The sequence below is a fragment of the Pezoporus wallicus genome, unplaced genomic scaffold (genome assembly GCF_028554395.1).
Source record: "Pezoporus wallicus isolate ANWC-B61680 ecotype Strahan unplaced genomic scaffold, APGP_CSIRO_Pwel_v1 contig_2908, whole genome shotgun sequence".
Lineage (NCBI taxonomy): Eukaryota > Metazoa > Chordata > Aves > Psittaciformes > Psittacidae > Pezoporus > Pezoporus wallicus.
Genome location: NW_026642179.1, coordinates 8,636,019 through 8,654,892, shown reverse-complemented (window position 1 = coordinate 8,654,892; position 18,874 = coordinate 8,636,019). Strand labels below are relative to the sequence as shown.

Here is an 18,874-nt window from a genome sequence, read left to right as displayed (position 1 = left end):
TAGCAGACAGCCTCCTACTCATCCCAGCTGGAGGGAGGGCCCTGCAGCATGGGGAGCAGGAACCCCAGCACAGTGCAGTCCCCCATCGTGCTGAGTCCCTGGGTGTGTGCCAAGAGCCAACAGCTCCAGCACAGTGGGCAGGCGAGCACCAAACTGGGTTTATCAATTCCATCAAAAACATTGACAGGATTCCCTCAGAACATTTTAACCAAAACACATCAGCATTTTTGACAGTCAGTTCCTCTTGAGATCAAATCAGCAGTCCTGTGTTCAGCCCTAGGGCCCCCAACGTAACAAGGACGTGGACCTCCTCTCAAGCAAGTCTAGAGAAGTCCACGAAGATATTTAGAGGACTGAAGCACCTCTGCTATGGAGACAGGCTGAGAAAGTTGGGTTTGTTCAGCCTGGAGAAGAGAAGGCTCAGTGGAGACCTTAGAGCAGCTTCCAGTACCTAAAAGGGGCCTACAAGATATCTGGAAAGGGACTTTTTACAAGGACATATAGTGACAGGACAAGGGGAAATGGCTTTAAACTGGAAGAGGGGAGATTCAAACTGGATTTTAGGAAGAAGTCTTCCCTATGAGGGTGGTAAGGCCCCGGCACAGGTTGCCCAGGGAAGCTGTGGCTGCCCCACCCCTGGCAGTGTTCAAGGCCAGGCTGGATGGGGATTGGAGCAACCTGATTTAGGTGTCCCTGTTTGTGGCAGGGGGCTGGAACTGGGTGAGCTTTAAGGTCCCTTCCAACCCAAACATTAGATGATCCTATGAAAAAAATGCACCCTTGGGATTGTAAACTGAAAAAAAAATTGCATTTTACTGGAACAAAGAATACTTAGTATTATTTCAAACCCATTTTGCCCACATCCATGCACCTTTTGATCCCTCTGGTTTATAATGAGGAATCTAAATACGTTTCATAACAATTATCACCTAGAAATTCATGCTACTGAATTGGCAGGATCTGTTCCTAAATTGTAATTGCTAACGATTTTCTTTTAAAGTTACTTATATACCTAAGATTTGTAGATCAGAAAAGATTTAGGTTTTTATAACAATTTGAAAGTTTATTCAGCAAACAATTTTCAAATGAGAAAAGCATGAAAGATTATGGCTATACAATACTAAGGAATAGTAGAGAAGCTGCCAATACAGGCTGTAAGATGTGTTCAGTATGTAGCTTAATAACATGCCAGAGGTAGTAATTTCTTTGTGCATCTTGCATCAGGTAAGTAGTTATTCAGGAAAACACCAAACCACATGCTCAATTTTGCAAATGTGAAGTCCCAAGGAAACAAATGAAAATTATTACAGATTTCAAAAATTCTCTAAGCAGAGTCTTACTACGTAGACAGATCAAACGTAACTATAGCATTTTTCTCATTTCTTTTAATCATGTAAACTATTTCTATGGACAATAAGTATTCGTAACAAATTGCTGATATTTAGTACTGCAGCCACACACATTTAAGCAATGCATAATGTATCATTTGTTTCTGTAAATCAGGTCATTCCCAATTCAGTAAGAAATGCAGGGCTACATCCCTAAATAACTCTTACATCACTTTTTTATCATCAGAGCAGAAACTGGCATAGTCTCAGTAAGTTAAATACACTTCCTTACTTACATCAGTACAGTTTCTAGTATCTTACAGCAATAAAGAGACTGAAGAGTCTGAGAAGCTCTTCAAAAATCAACACAAAGGTGTTCTTTGAAAGTGGAGAGGCTGAACAGCTCTGAGTATCTAGTGTTATACTTCTCACAGTCAGATGGTTCAATATTTCCTCAGCTTAGCACTGCAGTTCAGCTCACTTTAGCCAAGTGGTATGTGTGCATGCATGCATGGTATGAGTAATATAATTTAGAGCTTCAGAAAAATTCTAGACAGTTAAACAGAGTATTAGGTACAATACTGAGAATATTCCAAGCAGTATGTACTTTGAATTATCACTTCAGAGTACTGATTTACTTACTTCAACACATACACCTTGAAACATCACACCTTCCCCTATCCCAGTACCTATACGAGACTAAAAATGCCAGCAATGTGCTCACAGAATTCAGTGTTTTGGGACAGAAATAAGCTAAGCTGTCTTTTTGCCAAGTAACTAGTTTTGTCTTCCAACATGTTAGGTTTTATGGTAAGACATATACACATGAGCTCCACATTTACTTTTTCCATCTTAGGTATGAAAGATGAATGTTTAACCAAATCAGCCACTTTCCAGGAGAAAGCGGCATTTAAGAATATACATTCTTAATGAAGCACATTAGTAAGACAAATGGGAGACAATTCCACTGCATTAAATCTTGTTTCCAAGGGAAGCTAAACAGAATTTACCCATTTTATAAAGCTGTTGCCATTCCATCAAATGCATCCCATTTAACTTGCAAAGACATCAGTTACCAGCACCCACTCGCACCTCCAACACAATCAAGGGGTACTCATTTGTAGAACACAATGGACTCATTTACGTCAAGAGTATACTATCACTAAACCACACTGGATCAAACCTGCTGTGCCTAGTCAACAGCAGCCTCCACACACTATAATTTTTCAACCTTTTGAGGGACAGCTCCCAAACTGCATTCAGAAGAGCACTGATCATTGTTAAGGTGATAATAGACCCACTAATTGAAAAAAAAAAAAGAAGTGGAAAAATACAGCTTTAGACTTCAGACTTGCAAGAAATGCTCATCTAGAAAAATATCTGTAGCCACTATATGGGAATTAAAGCTCAGGACCTTTAAATTTTCTGTTCAAGTGACAAAACTGTCAGCTGGCTGCTCTCCAAACCCAACCCCCCCCCCCCCCCCCCCCTTAGAAATTTAAGTTACAAAATAGTATAAATAAAGGCAGAGAAGCAAGAAACTGTACTGCAGAAGGGCTAAACTTTACATCCATCCCTAAACTGTTGCAAGTGATCCTAAAAACAGATACTTTCATCTCCAGGTAGTACACACGTTCTCTACAAATATTAAAGCTTTGGTTGGTTGGTTTGCTTAAGCAACACAAGAAGCCATGAATTTAAGCATGACTTACCAGACATGAAATTAAAACATTTCTTCTGATTCTTTTCAGATTTGTGACTTGCATTCTATTTCACTGAGTGCCTGCCTAGCATATCATAAGGCAAAGGAAACACATGTCAAAGAGTATTTTCTTCTATCATTCACTTCTTCCTACAGACAGACTTTGCATCTCTTAGGAAATCACAAAGCTCTCCTTACTTCAGGAACATTCTTAAAAAGCAGCAATCAATGTTGCACGAGGCATTTCAGATGACAAGCCATTTTATAATAGCAAGCTTTCAATATTGCTTGACTTTGCAATCTAAGACTGTGTGTCAATAAAATTGAAGTAGATTAAATTACTTCCTCTTCAACACATACTACTTTGAATTTATCCAGCATCAAGTTTAGCCTGTGTGGTGGGTTAATCCTGGCAAGCTGCTAAGCACCACTCAGCTGCTTCCTCACTCAGTGGGATGGGGAAAGATAACTGGAAGGATGAAAGCAAGAAAACTCCTGGGTTGAGATAAAGACAATTTAGTAAGTGAAGGGAAAAAAAAAAAAGGGAAAAAGAATAAATTCCCAGTGATGCAGAAGCAATCACCACCAGCAGACTGATGCCCAGCCAGCCTCTAAGCAATAGCAATCATGGAAAAAAACCTCCCCTCTGTTTTATTGCAGAGGATGATGTTACACACAATGAAATATGCCTTTGGTCAGTTGCAATCAGTGGTCCCCACAGTGTCCCCTCCTCAGCCTGCTTGCTCAAGGGGCAGTGGGAAATGGGGAAGGCCCTGAACCTGGGCAAGCACTGCTCAAAAATCAGCACTGTTTTGGTCACCAGTCTAAAGCAGAACTGTAGGAGCCGCTGTGAAGAAAATTAACTCCACTCAAGCCAGATCCCAGTACAGTCTGCTGCAGCACTACTGCTCACCTTGCTTCACTAAACGTCTCTCAAAGACACATTCTTCAGGCTTTCCTCATGTCCTGGGTTCAGCAGTAGCAGTCATTTTTCTCCTCCTTAGTAGCTTAGTAGCTGGTGCAGTGCTGTGGTTTTGACTTTCAGCCTAGGAACAATGCCGATAACACCAATGTTTTTAAGCTCTTGCTCAATAATGTTTAGTCTGACGAGGGGCTTTCTGAGTCTCATGCTCTCCCAGGGAGGAGGGGAAGCCGGAAGGAAGCAGAGACAGGACACCTGACCCAAACTAGCCAAAGGGGCGTTCCACACCACAGCACATCATGCCCACTATATAAACTGGGGGAAGTTACCCAGAAGGGCTAGACTGCTGCTCAGGTCGAGCTGGGTATCGGTCGGTGGGTGGTGAGCGGCTGTATTCTCTTCCTTTGTTATTTCCATTATTATTATTGGCGGTAGCAGCAGTGGTTTTGGGTTATACCTTGGTTACTGGACTGTTCTTATCTCAGCCCATGGGAGTTACATTGATTCTCCTCTCCATCCCTCTGGGAGCAGGGGGAGGAAAAAGGGGGGGGAGTAAGCGAGTGACTGCATGGTTCTGAGTTACTGGCTGGGCTTAAACCATGACACCTAAACATAAAGGGACTACTCATAGTAGCTTGTAAAGCCTATTTCATTGTACAACTTCTGTGATGTAATAAAATTTCATTTGCTTATTGACAGCCTAAAGGAGGTCTTCCACAGTTAAATTTCTTCCCAGTGAAAACTGATAACTTGTCTCTAATTTGATTTTGCCTTTCAGCAATAGGCTAGGTAGGCCAGTAACTCTCCCAGATGATCCAAGTACTTAAAAAACCCCAAGGTATCAAGTGAGTTTCACTTAAAGTAAATGCTGCATATTACCTGTCTGTTCATATGATGCATAAAATTCCAAAGCATGTGGATACATTCAGCAAGCATCCATTGGCACAGGCTACAAGTAAACTCGATTTCTGCTGCGTGTTTGATATGACATAGGAATTTTTTAATTGTTTGATTAGAAAAAACTAATCATGTTAAACCAGGTGTGTAATTAAAAGCAACAAACTAGTTTATTCACCTGCCTGAACATTCCTTCTCTTGATTTTCCTTATATTGACAGGTGAAACTGGTAGGACAGCTTGAATGCCTACAGAAATCCAATGCTTACTACTCAGGAAGCTTGAGGCACAAACTCACAGCATAAACTGCAGAAAGCAAGATGCAAATCTTAACTCACAAGAAATGCATTGAGTACCAGACTTAAAGCCAGAACATTTGAAGGATCCCAGTTGGACATGCATGAGGAATTAATATATTCTAAGAATTTAGGTAGGGTAAAAATACCCTATTCTTCCAGTCTTCATGACTGCAGAGAAGACCACATGATTGGCTGTCTAATTAAAAGCCAGATATACTAATTAACCAAAGTGTGACAAGGGTGAGAAACCTGAAATAGGTGTTGTCCTCATGCACAGCAATTCACAATCCCGGTTAGTTTCTGTAAGCCCTAAAAAGAGAAATTCTCCCTTTAGAAAAACCCCCATGTCTCACATTTGCAGTTTGAGAACTTTCATTAACTTTCTAATACATATGTAACTATGACACTTACATGAAGCATACCAACACTGAAAGTGGAGAAGAGCTTCACTGGCCCAAATTCATGCTGGGTTTTTACACAGCTCGATTCTAATTACTCTTAAAAGAAAAAAAAACAAAGAATGCCAAAACCCCACACAACCTATAGTTAAATATAGAAGGGAAATTTGAAAAAAAAAAAAACAAAACTAACAAATGACATATTTCTTTTGGTTTAGAAGCTGCTGTAGGAAGTTTTTAGATCTCATGGTGAGTAAAAAAGCACACAATGATCTGATCCTATTGAGACTGTGTGGACAAGCTGAAGTACTTGGAGGCCACCAACCTTTCCCAAAGTAGGAAGAGCACCAGCTACTCTTCCTCCCCTCCTCCACTGGCTACTCAGACCACCACTGAACAGAAATGAAATTCAAAATGGCCAAATCCACTCCATGTTCACAAAAAGACACCAAGCACTGGAGCTGCAAGAGGTCTCACTATAAGCTTCCTGAGCAGAGCAGCAGCGTCCTTCCCACCCTTACAGCCACTCCACCAAGAAGGCCAGAAAACATAAAGCAAACATTTCCTCTAGAAGCTAGTAGCGTGTGGCAGGCAGCAGCAGGCTATGTACAGATCAATAGTGACTTCTAACTTCTCATACTCCATCATTCAAGACAGTTAATTTGCTTTCAGACTGTTTCTTCCCACACTGTAAGTACTTGGCTGGAAGAGACCTCTTAGGTAATCAAAATCCTTTAAGGCTGTTAATATCAAACAAAATATATACATGATCTTGTTCATAAAGAACTCCACTTAAAAGCACCCCTGTCAAATTCTCTTCTTTCCTACTAGACTTCATGTCCTGGTTTCAGCTGAAGTATTTTTCTTCTTAGTAGCTAGTGCAGTGATGTGTTTTGGCTTTAGCCTGAGAACAATGCTGATAACACATCAGTGTTTAGTTGTTGGTAAGTAGCACTTACTCTGATCAAGGACTTTTCCGTCTCTTACTCTGCCAGTGCGGAGGGGCACAGAGACAGGAGGAAACAGAGACAGGACACCTGACCCAAACTAGCCAAAGGGGTATTCCATATCACAGCACATGATGCCCAGTACATAAACTGGGAGGAGTTACCCAGAAGGCCCAGATCACTGCTCAGGTTGGGCTGGGTATCAGTTGGCAGGTGGTGAGCAATTGTACTGTGCATCACTTGTATTTATTTGTTTTGGGTCTATACTCTCTCCCCTTGTTATTTCCCTAATATTAGTAGTAGTTCTGTATTCTCCTCCCCATCCCCGCCCAGAGCGGGGGGGAAAATGTGGGGGGAGGAGTGAGCGGCTGCATGGTTTCGAGGTATGAGCTGGGCTTAAACCATTGACACTTCACTACATCAGAAACCTCGTATTGTTCCTCTAAGCTGTTATGACTAGTTTTAGCTATTTGGTTTTGTACCAGGCCTTGTATTAAATGGCTTTTCTCAGAAGCCTTTATTTCCTTCAGTGTAAGAAGGAAAGCAAATATGTAAGTGTACGTATATTAATAAGGGAGCCAGTGTCCTGGGTTCAGCAGTAGCAGTCATTTTCCTCCTTCTTGGTAGCTGGAGCAGTGTTTTGACTTTCAGCCTGGGAACAGAGCTGATAACAAGGATGTTTTCAAGACCAGGTTGGACAAGGCCTTGGGTGATATGATTTAGCATAAGGTGTCTCTGCCCACGGCAGGGGGGTTGGAACTAGATGATCTTAAGGTCCTTTCCAACCCTAAAGATTCTACGATTCTATGTTTTGGTTTAGCCAAGGACTTTGTGAGCCTCATGCTCTGCCAGGGAGGAGGGGAAGCCAGGAGGAAGCAGAGACAGGACACCTGATCCAAACTGACCAAAGAAGTATTCCATACCACAGCATGTCATGCCCAGGATGCAACTGAGTGCTACCCAGAAGGGCTGGGAGTCTGCAGGGTTGGAGGAGGTATCAGTCGGTGCTTGGTCGGGCTGGGGGGGCGAGTTATTGGTCGGCTGGTGATGAGGTGTTGTATTCTCTTCCCTTGTTATTTCCTTTATCATTATTATTATTATTGGTGGTAGCAGTAGTGATCTGTGTTATACCTTAGTTACTAAACTGTTCTTATCTCAACCCGTGGGAGTTGCATTCTTTTCGATTCTCCTCTCCGTCCCTCTGGGAGTAGGGGGAGGGAAAGAAGGGGGGGAGTGAGTGAACGAGTTGCCTGACTGGGTTTAAACCACGACAGCTAGCATGTGGCAGATTTAAAGACAACACAGAATATGGTTACTCACACCAAACAGAATCATGCCTGTGGAATTCCATGCCACAAGACACAGATTTCTGGTATCCATAGCGTGGGTTTAATAAGAGACTGGACAGAGGGTTTCCAGTTAGAAAATGCTTGAACTTATGAAATTCCTGAATGAGAAATAGCTCAAATTTGGAAGAGGAGTTGGGGAAAATATTACATGTGCCTGCCCTATTATTGTATTCTTTCACTGCAATAGAGACATTACAGATACATCCATCCACAAAATGCATGTTCCATTAAAAGTCTCAGAACACTTTACTGCAAGGGGCCAGCCACAGCTTATGTGCCACAGGAAACCTGTCGTAAGGTCTACAGTACCTAAGCAATCCAAGAGCTGACACTGCAAAATAATTTTTGCTGTTCTGTCAAATTCTACAGAGAAAGGCAAACATTAGAACAGTCCTTGCAATTGGCAATGGGCATTTTTTCATTATCCCAAGCCTACCAGTTTAAAAATGGAAGTCCTAAAGACAAGCAAAACACACTTTATCCTGGTACTAAGAAAAACATCCCCCCCCCCAAACATTCAAAGAAGGAGAAAAAAAAATAATTACACAACTAGAAGCAATACCCAAAAAGGCTTAAATCTTGTCCCATATACAAATACCATATTCCAGTAATCTGGGATGATATGGATAAATAAATGAAATGAGTTATTTATGCTCATTGCCTGAAGCTCCTTCAGTTCAACTTTTCCCAGTTTTCTGCCTCTTACATTAAATTGAAGTTGCCCTGTTTTGATCTTTAATGGTGTCTTCACATAACTCTAATCAATTCCTAATCCTCATTCTCCCTGAATTACTACCCCTTCCCAACAATCAGCATTGTGTCTCCTCCTGTTCATTTGTATGTGTCATCTTCTGTGTCTTTTCTCTCTCTGCTGGCACCTTCCAACATATAATCACATCATATGAAAAAAAACAACCAAATGCCCTAGTCCACGACACAATTATCTAAGGATTCCACAAGGCTGCATTTTCTTCTGGCTCCATGCACTCTCTCAGAAATCTCACCAGTAAATGTCAACTTTGCTTTTATGCTTACACACTATCATCCATTTGCCATTCTGGACTATCTCCCTCCCACCAAACCCAAGTCTCAGCATCTAAATCTCTGGGACTTCTAACAGCCAACTCAAGGTCAGTCCTTACATCCCTCTCCCATCCAGAAGCTCTCCCTTAATTAGCAGGTTTGTTGCTATCCACCCCACAGCCATTTAGATTCCTAACCCAAACAAGACCTAAACTAATTTTTCCCTAAATTTTCCCACCCACAGTTTGGATAAGTCTCATAATTTTGTTCTGCAAAACAACTAATGGCCTCAGGTTGAATTTAACCGTCTTGCATTTTTATTAGTTCAACATAATTCTCTCTGGCCTAGAACACAACAAAACAAACACACCCGCACAGACTTATCCTGAGCACATCTATACAGAATGCTTCTTCCAAAGGACACTTAACTTGCCAGTTGAACAAAGCCACAGAGGAAAGAGGATGTCTAAGTATTTCAGACATTTATCTCTCTGTATTATAGGGGATAAATATTTTTCTCCAGCAGAGAACAGCAAACAATATCTTTTTTAAGAGATTGCTCAATGAAGGAAATATCTCTTCATCCCTTCCCAGGCTGACGAGAGAGGGAAAACAATCTTCAATTTCTGATGCTACATATTCATCAATTCCACTCCAACTAACCAAGCTACCTACTTGGTTTTCCTTTCAGAACATGTTCTAATCCTGCTCTGTCACTGGCTCAACCAAGGTGCTGACTTCCAACTGCTTACTGGTCAGCAGCAGTAGGGTCTACCACATACTGGCTAGGCTTCCAAGGAAGCACCTACTCACTTTTTCCTACATTAGGAAAAGCTTTGTTCAACACTGTGCTTTACCATGACACATACAAAAAAAGTTGACATCAGTTACCCTAAATATGCACCAGAATTACTTACACTGATCAATATGGTCTCATTTCTTTGTACTTGTCCTGGGTTCAGCAGTAGCAGTCATTTTTCTCCTCCTTAGTAGCTGGTGCAGTGCTGTGGTTTTGGCTTTCAGCCTGGGAACAACGCTGATAACCCCGATGTTTTCAGTTGTTGCTCAGTAATGTTTAGTCTGACCAGGACTTTCTGAGTCTCATGCTCTGCCAGGGAGGAGGGGAAACCGGGAGGAAGCAGAGACAGGACACATGTCCCAAACTAGCCAAAGACGTATTCCACACCACAGCACGTCATGCCCAGGATGTAGAACTGGGGGCAGTTACCCAGAAGGGCTAGACTGCTGCTCAGTCCGGGCTGGGTATCAGTCAGCAGGTGGTGAACGGTTGTATTCTCTTCCCTTGTTATTTCCCTTATTATTATTATTATTGGTGGTATCAGTATTGGTTTTGTGTTATACCTTAGTTACTGGACTGCTCTTATTTCAACCCATGGGAGTTACATTCTTTCGATTCTCCTCCCCATCCCTCTGGGAGTGGGGGGAGGAAGGGGGGGAGGGAGGTAGCGGCTGCATGGTTCTGGGTTGCCGCCTGGGCTTAAACCACGACAGTACTCCATCAGTTTTCTCACATTACATTTCTAACTGGAGCCAATTCAAACAGATGTATTTGCTTGATCCTACACACAAACAATACTACTAATAAACAAAAAATGTAGACAGCTCTCAAGCAACAAGGCAGCTGCTAGTCAAAAATGTAGGCATTCCCCCCTCCTCCCCATTTCCTGCATTTTTTACAGTTCTAAACAAATAGCAGAAGGCTGTTGTAGCACTCGGGACTGCTTCAGAGACAAATAAGGAGGTTGGTTCTCTGTTACCAACGTAATTTCAGTCACTTTAAATTAAGTCAGTATAAGAACTGTCACTGCATTCCCAGATAAAAATAGACTCCCTAACATACAACAAGATTTCCCCCATCCGGAAGTGGGTCTGTGGCTGGAAGTAGAGACTGAAAATATTATTGTGTTATTAAGTAAGATTTCTTTCAGAAGTAGATATTAATTGAAAGCAGTTAAGGTTGGGGTGGGGGAAGTCTGTTGCAACACTGCAACTTTCACAGCATCTCTCTTCTCCCAGCTACATACCTGGTTGTAAGGACACATTTTATCCATACTTTAACAGCCAAATGGAATGGCGAATTGGATGGGAGGTGAAAACCTAATGGCAGTTACCCTGTATTTTCACAAGCAGTCTCCTTCCTGCTTCAACCCATCACATCAGAAACTATCCTGTATACTTGGAAACCCTAAACTACCATCATGGCTACATAAGCAAATAGCACATTTAATGGTACAAGTAAGACATAACAGGTACGGTTTTAAAGCCAGAGGTTATGAAGGAAGACTAAGATGCGTGCAGTGTGCAGCACTTCCCTGTCCACTGAGGCTACGAAGGAAGTCTATCATAGCAAGTAATGTCCAGTGTTCACTGAAAACTGCTGGGTCCTTTTTAGGCTAGTAGCCTATTATCTGACTACTGGCAGCTAAACCTGCACTGTTAGCTGTAATTCTGAACTGCAGTTGCTTCAGAAACTTCCTTAATTTTCAACAGACTGTATGTAGGATCAATAAATACTGAAAACAGAGTAAATATATTAAGAGTCACTGTACAAGAAATTCCTGGCCTTCTCAATAAGATGAGAACTGCTTCTAGTTTCCAGAGAAACGAACTTCAGTTCCAAGGCCACTAATCCCAACACTCGAGAGTTCCTATAAGCATCATTTCCCAGCTCTAAACCAGAGATAATATACCAAGTCTGTAAAAAAGTTCTATTTAGTAACGCAACTGGATCCAAGCTGTGTATAAAACTGAAGAAAAAAGAAGTCAGCTCACTTCCTGAGCTGAAACTCAACCATTAATTTGTACTATCTGCTGACCAGACCAGAGTATATCTTTCCAATTTACATACAAACAATACTACTAAAATTCTAAATTTTGAGGTATCTTCATTGTTGTAGAACTTCTAAAAGTCTTGTATTCTGTACCGTTGGTGTAACACACATCTTTGTTAACATATCTGTGTTAACCCTCTAGAAAACATTCAAAAGATGGAAACAACTGAACATGGCAGAGCACAAATACTGATTGTACCACCTCTTTAACCTCCACACAGGTATTTTTTCCAGCTCCTAAATTAACTTTTGCATACAGAGGGAGACAGATACAAGAAATACTGAGGTTACAGTATGTGAACAGAATCTGACTCACCACAGTCCTTTGCTTATTGGGCAGGAAGACTCTAACAATAGGCTTCTGTGGAGACTTGGGGTTATTCCGTGACATATCAGCAGGGTTTTGATAAACTGAAAGGGATGAAGGTGCTACAGAGAGGCTAGAGGAGGAAGATGATGCAACTGTGTCTGTTGAAGCTGAACTGGAGACAGAGAAATCAGTTCCATTCCCCATGGATTCCAGTAACTGCTGTTCTCTCTGCTGTAGAGCATCTAGTTTGCTGGTGTACTCTTCATAGGCCTGTGAAGGAAGAGCAGCTGCTTTAATGATGCAGTAGCCTCGGACAAAACCAGAAATGGAAATTCAGAATGAACATGCAACAAAACACATTCTAAACTAATTCAAAGTTCTCAGCAATATGAACAAAATTCTCTGGTGAACTTTTTCAGTAGGATACAAAGAAGAAATGGCTTTGACCTCTTTATGTTTAACCTGCTGAACCAACAAAGCATTATTTAATAGAAATAACAGGTAACTGGATAAAAGCCACCATAAGTCACAGTTTCAAAGCACTGGTACTAAACAGTCTAATCCAAAGCCATTTTAAGGACCACAGCAGCCTTTTACAAATGTTGTCAGCTGCACTGCCAAATTACTGTGCTATAGCTAAATGTATCATTCTGTTGGAATGACAGCTAATACATCTAATGTAGCAATTAAGTGAAAGCTGAAATCTGTATCTGAGCTCACCTAGTTCACTGTTCACCATTATTCACCTCTGGCACTCTCCTTTTCACACCAGGTAGTACAAAATTCTTTCAGTTACAGCACAGCTAAGTTTGCTCTTAATGTATGTTTGCCCTGTTACAAAGTCATCCATAAACATGTAACAGTGATTCTTTGAACGAATGCAACACCTGTATGAGATTAATTTGATTTTCCACCAAGGTTTAAAAAAACTTGACTGCACACTAAGTTTGTTAAATAAACAAATATCCAGTAATATTAAATTCACCCACTAAGGTTTTATTAAATATCACCAAGCTATTGCCAAGCTCTACACAGCAAATATATAACCGGTATGTATTTTTGTTTAAATGTTGTTTCCACCAACTTTGTCTTTATAACAAGAAAATTTTTATCTGTATGTAACTATCAGAATTATTTCTTCAGCATGACAGTCAGTAGAGAGTATCTTAAAAAGTCTGAGTCAGTTAAGGAATGTGTGTTTCATGCTACATAACTATGTCAGTGTTAACCGAAGACATGTTAGACCTTTACAGACAAAAGGAAACAAAGACCTTGCAAACCCAGCATCTAAGCAGTAAGGAACAGGATTTTCTACTTAGCTCTGCAGCACAACCAAGATCTATGCCAAGCTGCTTCATCTATTTTCAATGCCACAAAGGATATTTATGATAGAGAAACATAGTATTTATTTTAATTTGCTTTCCTCAAGTTTTCTGTGCATAACATGTTGTTAAAGTTATAGGCACCCTGAACTGACCAAAAAGTCTAAAGGGTCTGCAAGTGAAAAAAGAAAATTTTATATATATTATATATATATATAAAAAAAATATATAAAAGTTAAGCAGAAAAAAGTAACTAGCAATCAGTAATGCTGCCACAAATACTACATTATACTATAGATTTATTTCTCTGGTTGTACATGCAAGTTCACCTAACCCAGGCTGATTTTGTTGAGTAAACAGTGGTTGGCCCCTGCCTTTTTATGAAGGTTTAGCATCCCCCAGGATGAACCTATGTTCAAAATCTGTGTCATCATCCCCACAGTGTTAACAAAGAGAATGATTATTTGACAGTGAGGACTAAGAAAGAACATTTCAAACAATTGTGATGAACATAATTTCAAATTCTAAATTTTAAGGGTCCATTTTTAATGTATGGAGATTAGTTGCAGGAAACCGAGAACTTCTTAGTGTTTCTATTTAAACTGAGGATGTCTAGCATTTCATGAACAGACTCCAAATTTGGAGGCTTTAAAGCAAACCATATTCACTGTAGCCCAATTCTACGGTCAGAAGTAAATTGAAAGGTTACCCGATTATAAATAATGACATTTTTTGGGTGTACAGTAACATAAGTATCTCTCTCCTACTTTCAGGATCAACTTCTCATGCAAATTCCAGTAAAAAGCTCCATGCATCAAGAATTATTTTCAGTAAACAAAAATTAAGAATCATAAACTGTTACCATTTCACCAATGCTTTTCTAAATACTTACTTCCTTTTCTCATGAACATTGCAAAATATTATTTGAACACATGCAACATTACATTGCTTCTGGATACTTGTGGGCTTAGTTCCTTCACGAAATTACACACATCTTTCAAAATACTCAATCCTACAATGTTTACACTGGCAGCTTAATCTGTCACTAATGCAAACTCCAAGTCAAGTGATTTATCTTAAGAGAATAAACAATGAGCATGGAAAGCTGGGAGATGCTGCTGGCTTTGGGTTCTATACCATTAAATTTGGCATGAAAAGCTCTATTTTTTATGGAGACAAAAGCTCTCAAGTATTATACTGTTACTCAAGGTCTTACAAGAAGATCCTGCAACAAAATATAATGGAACCAGAAATGCATCAGTAGGTGTTAAATACATTTTTCTCTTAAAAAAACCCAAATATATATATATATATATATACACAGAAGGAGCAACAGCAGAAACAATAAAATCCCATTTTCAAAGATTAACTACTTTGGCGAGACACAGGTTTCAGCTGACGACTAGCACCCACAGACCCTACACAGCCAACAGCACCAAGTCAAATCATAGAACAGTCCCACAGAATTAAACTGAAAGAGTATTACAACAGCAAGTTGTAGTGCCAAGTATTCCTAGCTAAAATAAAGATTATGCTGCAGAGTTGGCTTATCTACAATAGAGCCCTGCAGCACCATGGCCGTATCAGCAGACAGGCATCAAGAACTACACAAAGCTTCAAGTCAGTCAAGGTCCTCTGGGTCAACTGTAAGGCAAATTTTCTAAGCTTGTTTTTCAAAAAAAACCAAAAAAAGCTGCTTATTTTTAAGTTTATACAGGATTCACACCATGAAGATGAAGCTGAACATTCTGGACAACCTGTTCCAGGGCTCAAAACCCACTCTCATAGTGAAGAATTTTCTCTTATGAAATTCACTTGATGCTCTCTGTGCCACTGCTTCTTCCCCTTTTGCTGTGCATGTCTAAAAAAAGCCTGGCCCTCTCTTTAGATTGCAAATGCCTGGCAGGTTCCTCCTTAGCCTTCTCTTAGAATCATAGAATAGTTAGGGTTGGAAAGGACCTCAAGATCATCTAGTTCCAACCCCCCTGCCGTGGGCAGGGACACTTCACATTAAACCATTTCACCCAAGGCTTCGTCCAACCTGGCCTTGAACACTGCCAGGGATGGAGCATTCACAACCTCCCTGGGCAACCCATTCCAGTGCCTCACCACCCTAACAGGAAAGAATTTCCTCCTTATATCCAATCTAAACTTCCCCTGTTTAAGTTTTAACCCATTATCCCTTGTCCTGTCACTACTTTGTCCTGTCTCTTCTCCATGCTAAACAGCACACCAGTGCAGTCAGTCAGACAAGTAGACAGGCCCGTCTTCGTGCCACTTTCCAGCACTGATGAACACCTTGTCCCAGGTGCAACATACTGCATTCCTCTTGATTGTTGTGCTGCTTCTTGTCATGAGGCTTCTGTTCTTCAACTCCTCCAGGGTTTATTAGTTGCCAGAAAAGAACTGTCTTTAACAACACATTATCCTCAGACAGTATTTTTACTGATCGCTAAAGAGCTACCAATTTAGTGTGAATTTCAAAGTTTAACATATATATGAAAAGCTGAATATTAAAATTGGTACATCTAAAATAGAACAAAAAGTTATTTTTAATTATATTGCATATAAGTATATATGCGTATCATATAATATAGTCTCACACATGGAAGAATACTCCTGAGGCTTCAAATGAGCAAAATGTATAAAGGCCTGGTAGGCTGCCAAGTCCATCTAAAGCATTAAAAGTTGGCATCCTTACATACATGCCATAATGCAACTGCTGCTCACTCAGGAGATACAGAGTTAAAGTTACTCCTTAAAGGCTGCAACCTATTGACAAAATAAAAACTGACCTCAGAAGTCAAGAGAATTTACATGATGTTTACAGATGTGCCAGAGTTCTGTCAACAAGATGTTAAAGAGATTTTCTCCAAAATATGCACTTTAAAAAAAAATTAAAAAAAATATCACATATTCTTTATATTATATTTGAAATTTGCTTTCTTGAGCCATAACCAGGCTACACATTCTAGTAATACCATCTATGGAAACAAAAAGCAACAAGTCAAATATTTGAGTTTTTTTTTTAATTAAGCTGGTACAAAACCAAGTAGCAAAATATGGCTTCTCCTTCTCCCTGTCCCTCTACCACATCTGGTTGGAAACTCAGTCTAAACTCAAATAAAGTGGGTTTACCGTTTTCGCTTCCTTTATTAATTTTAGATATTACCCACACATTGCAAGGCTCTTAAAAGCCTAAACTATAGTTTCCTGGCCTTCTTTGAAACTGAGATTCTGTTTCTATTTAAAAGATGTCTGACCTTTTAGGCTGTTGATCAAATGCAAATCCCACTAAGTTAAATGGGAGCTGAAGATAGACAGTAACGTACGTCAGGATTTCTTCATTTAGTAAGACTGCTAAATCTGTTCTTAGTCTAACTTTAGACACTTCAGTTTTGGTCCAACACACTTGATCAGCATCTGTTAGGAGCCTGGTATAAATTAATCTGAATTTCCCCAGAGGACTGCCACACTTCCCAGTGCCTGCACCCAGACTTGGTATTTTCCTGGAATCCCATAAACAGTCTGAAACAACCTGAGATTCAGCACTAAGATCCATTTCAGACTGTATCTGCCTGCTGTTGCAATAGGCATATTTTAGACCACCAAAGAGGTAATCTTCTTTAATTAATTAATTTAACCTCTTGCATGGATTCTTCAGATATACAGGAATAAAGAATTAAATACCCTCCTGAAATTCAACAGCCAAACTCTTAAACATGGCAACAGCAAGGCCTCTGAATAAGATACATTTAACAATCCAGGAAACAAAAAAGCTATGAGGAAAAAAAAAAATCATTACAGTAGTTGAGGACAAACACACCTCTACCGCCACGAGTATCATTTTAAATTGGTTCCAGGAGTAGGAAAGAGGATGATCCCGTCAAGACAGCACCAGAAAGCCGAGTTGTTTTAAAACATACTTTGAAACCACTATCATTCTACCTATGCATTTGTATACTGCTTAGGTTTGCGTGGAGTTTGAATTAAAAAAATGAAATAAAAAAACCCAGGCAGCTTATTTCTTACTGTTAAATGAAGTAACTTACAAGTCAGGATGCAACCTTACACCACATTAAGAACTATTTACACGCAAATGGGCTAATACTGTTCAAATAAGTTCTCACAGATGAGATGTTAGTGGGTAATACTGTACACATGACTATGAGGCAAGAAGGACACAACACGTTTTGGAAGTTTAAATAGATAAGGCCTCCCTGAACAAAGTCTCTACAAAGGCTAACAAATCTGATTAAGTCATTTAAGCAAGATCCCTCCATTCCAAGTTTGAGCCGACTCCTTTTGGCCAGTCTGCATCTGTACAATCCATTTTAGTTTGTAAACAGCATTTTTTTGCCAACGCTAAGTTGAAATGCACAGATCTTTATTCTCCTCTCCTAAACTCAAGTTATCCTTTTCATCAGTACTTTGGTCAGAGAGACCAAAAAAAAAGTATTTTTTATATGCGTTTTAGAATAATATGCAACTGCGTATTTTAACCATAACTCCAGGTTTTCCCCCTATCACAATATTAGACTTCTCTGCAGTAATGATTTCCAATATTTACAATGCTTAGACAAACCCTTAAAAAAAGGGTTTTTCCACAGTGAATCATAAACTGCGTATTTTGGGAAACAACACTTCAAGGACAGATATAACGCACTAAGAAATTATGTGGGAAGACAAAAACCATTGATGTTTTCAGCTGCTGTGATACAGAGTGCTTCCAGAAAGAGTGGTAAAACATATTTAGGAGCTCCTGCAGCCTCTTTTCCAGAAGAAAAAAAAAATGCTATTAATGATATTTCTACATCTACTGAGTCAAGCAGTTACTTCAAACATTTGACAGTGATTTCCAGGGGTCTGTTAGATCCAAGATACATGCTTGCATGCAGGGGATGGAAGAAGTTAAGAACTAGGACTGCCCAAAGAATTTTTGCTACAAGCCATTTTTAGATTTTAATACAGCCATTGCTTACTACATTCATTATTTCTTCCATCTGGAAAAAACAGAAAACTTCTTCTTGTAATCAAATTAGAGAACATTGATAAGATTCTCATAGCTATTACTAATTATAACAGTTAGAAGAAAACTGTGTCATTAATGACAAATGTTCTTTTCTTTCTTCTGCTCATTCTGTTTCCGACCCCTATACCTTATACACAGAACACTCAGAAATCTCTCTGCAGCTTTGGTTTCCACTCCTAACACACTCAGGCTTTCAGGCCCTGCTCCCCATGCTCTATAGTCACCTTTATAAGGCCATCGCTGAGGACCGATGGATGAAGATGGATATACCCCTGAATCCCAGTACCCCCTCTTGCAGGAATAACTAAATATATGCTTAACTCAACATAGCACACATCAATCAAGAGATACATTCCTCTTTCACAGTCAACTGATGAAACCTGAAATGATGGATGCAACAACAGCTGTTAGTTTTAAAGCTCTTTTGATGTAAAACACATTGACACCCTCACCAGAACTAAAAGAAAAAAAAAAAATCTGCAAAATACCCCAAT

At 39.9% G+C, this 18,874-nt stretch overlaps 1 protein-coding gene across 2 annotated transcripts in view; it reads right to left on the bottom strand.

Annotated features, from left to right (window-relative positions):
• BRAF (B-Raf proto-oncogene, serine/threonine kinase) overlaps positions 1-18,874 on the bottom strand; it is a 78,342-nt gene that overhangs the window by 39,711 nt on the left and 19,757 nt on the right. For both annotated transcript variants that reach the window (XM_057427836.1, XM_057427835.1), the window contains exon 3: positions 12,033-12,296. In XM_057427836.1, coding sequence (XP_057283819.1) covers positions 12,033-12,296 — 264 coding nt within the window. The remainder of the gene's footprint in view (positions 1-12,032; positions 12,297-18,874) is intronic.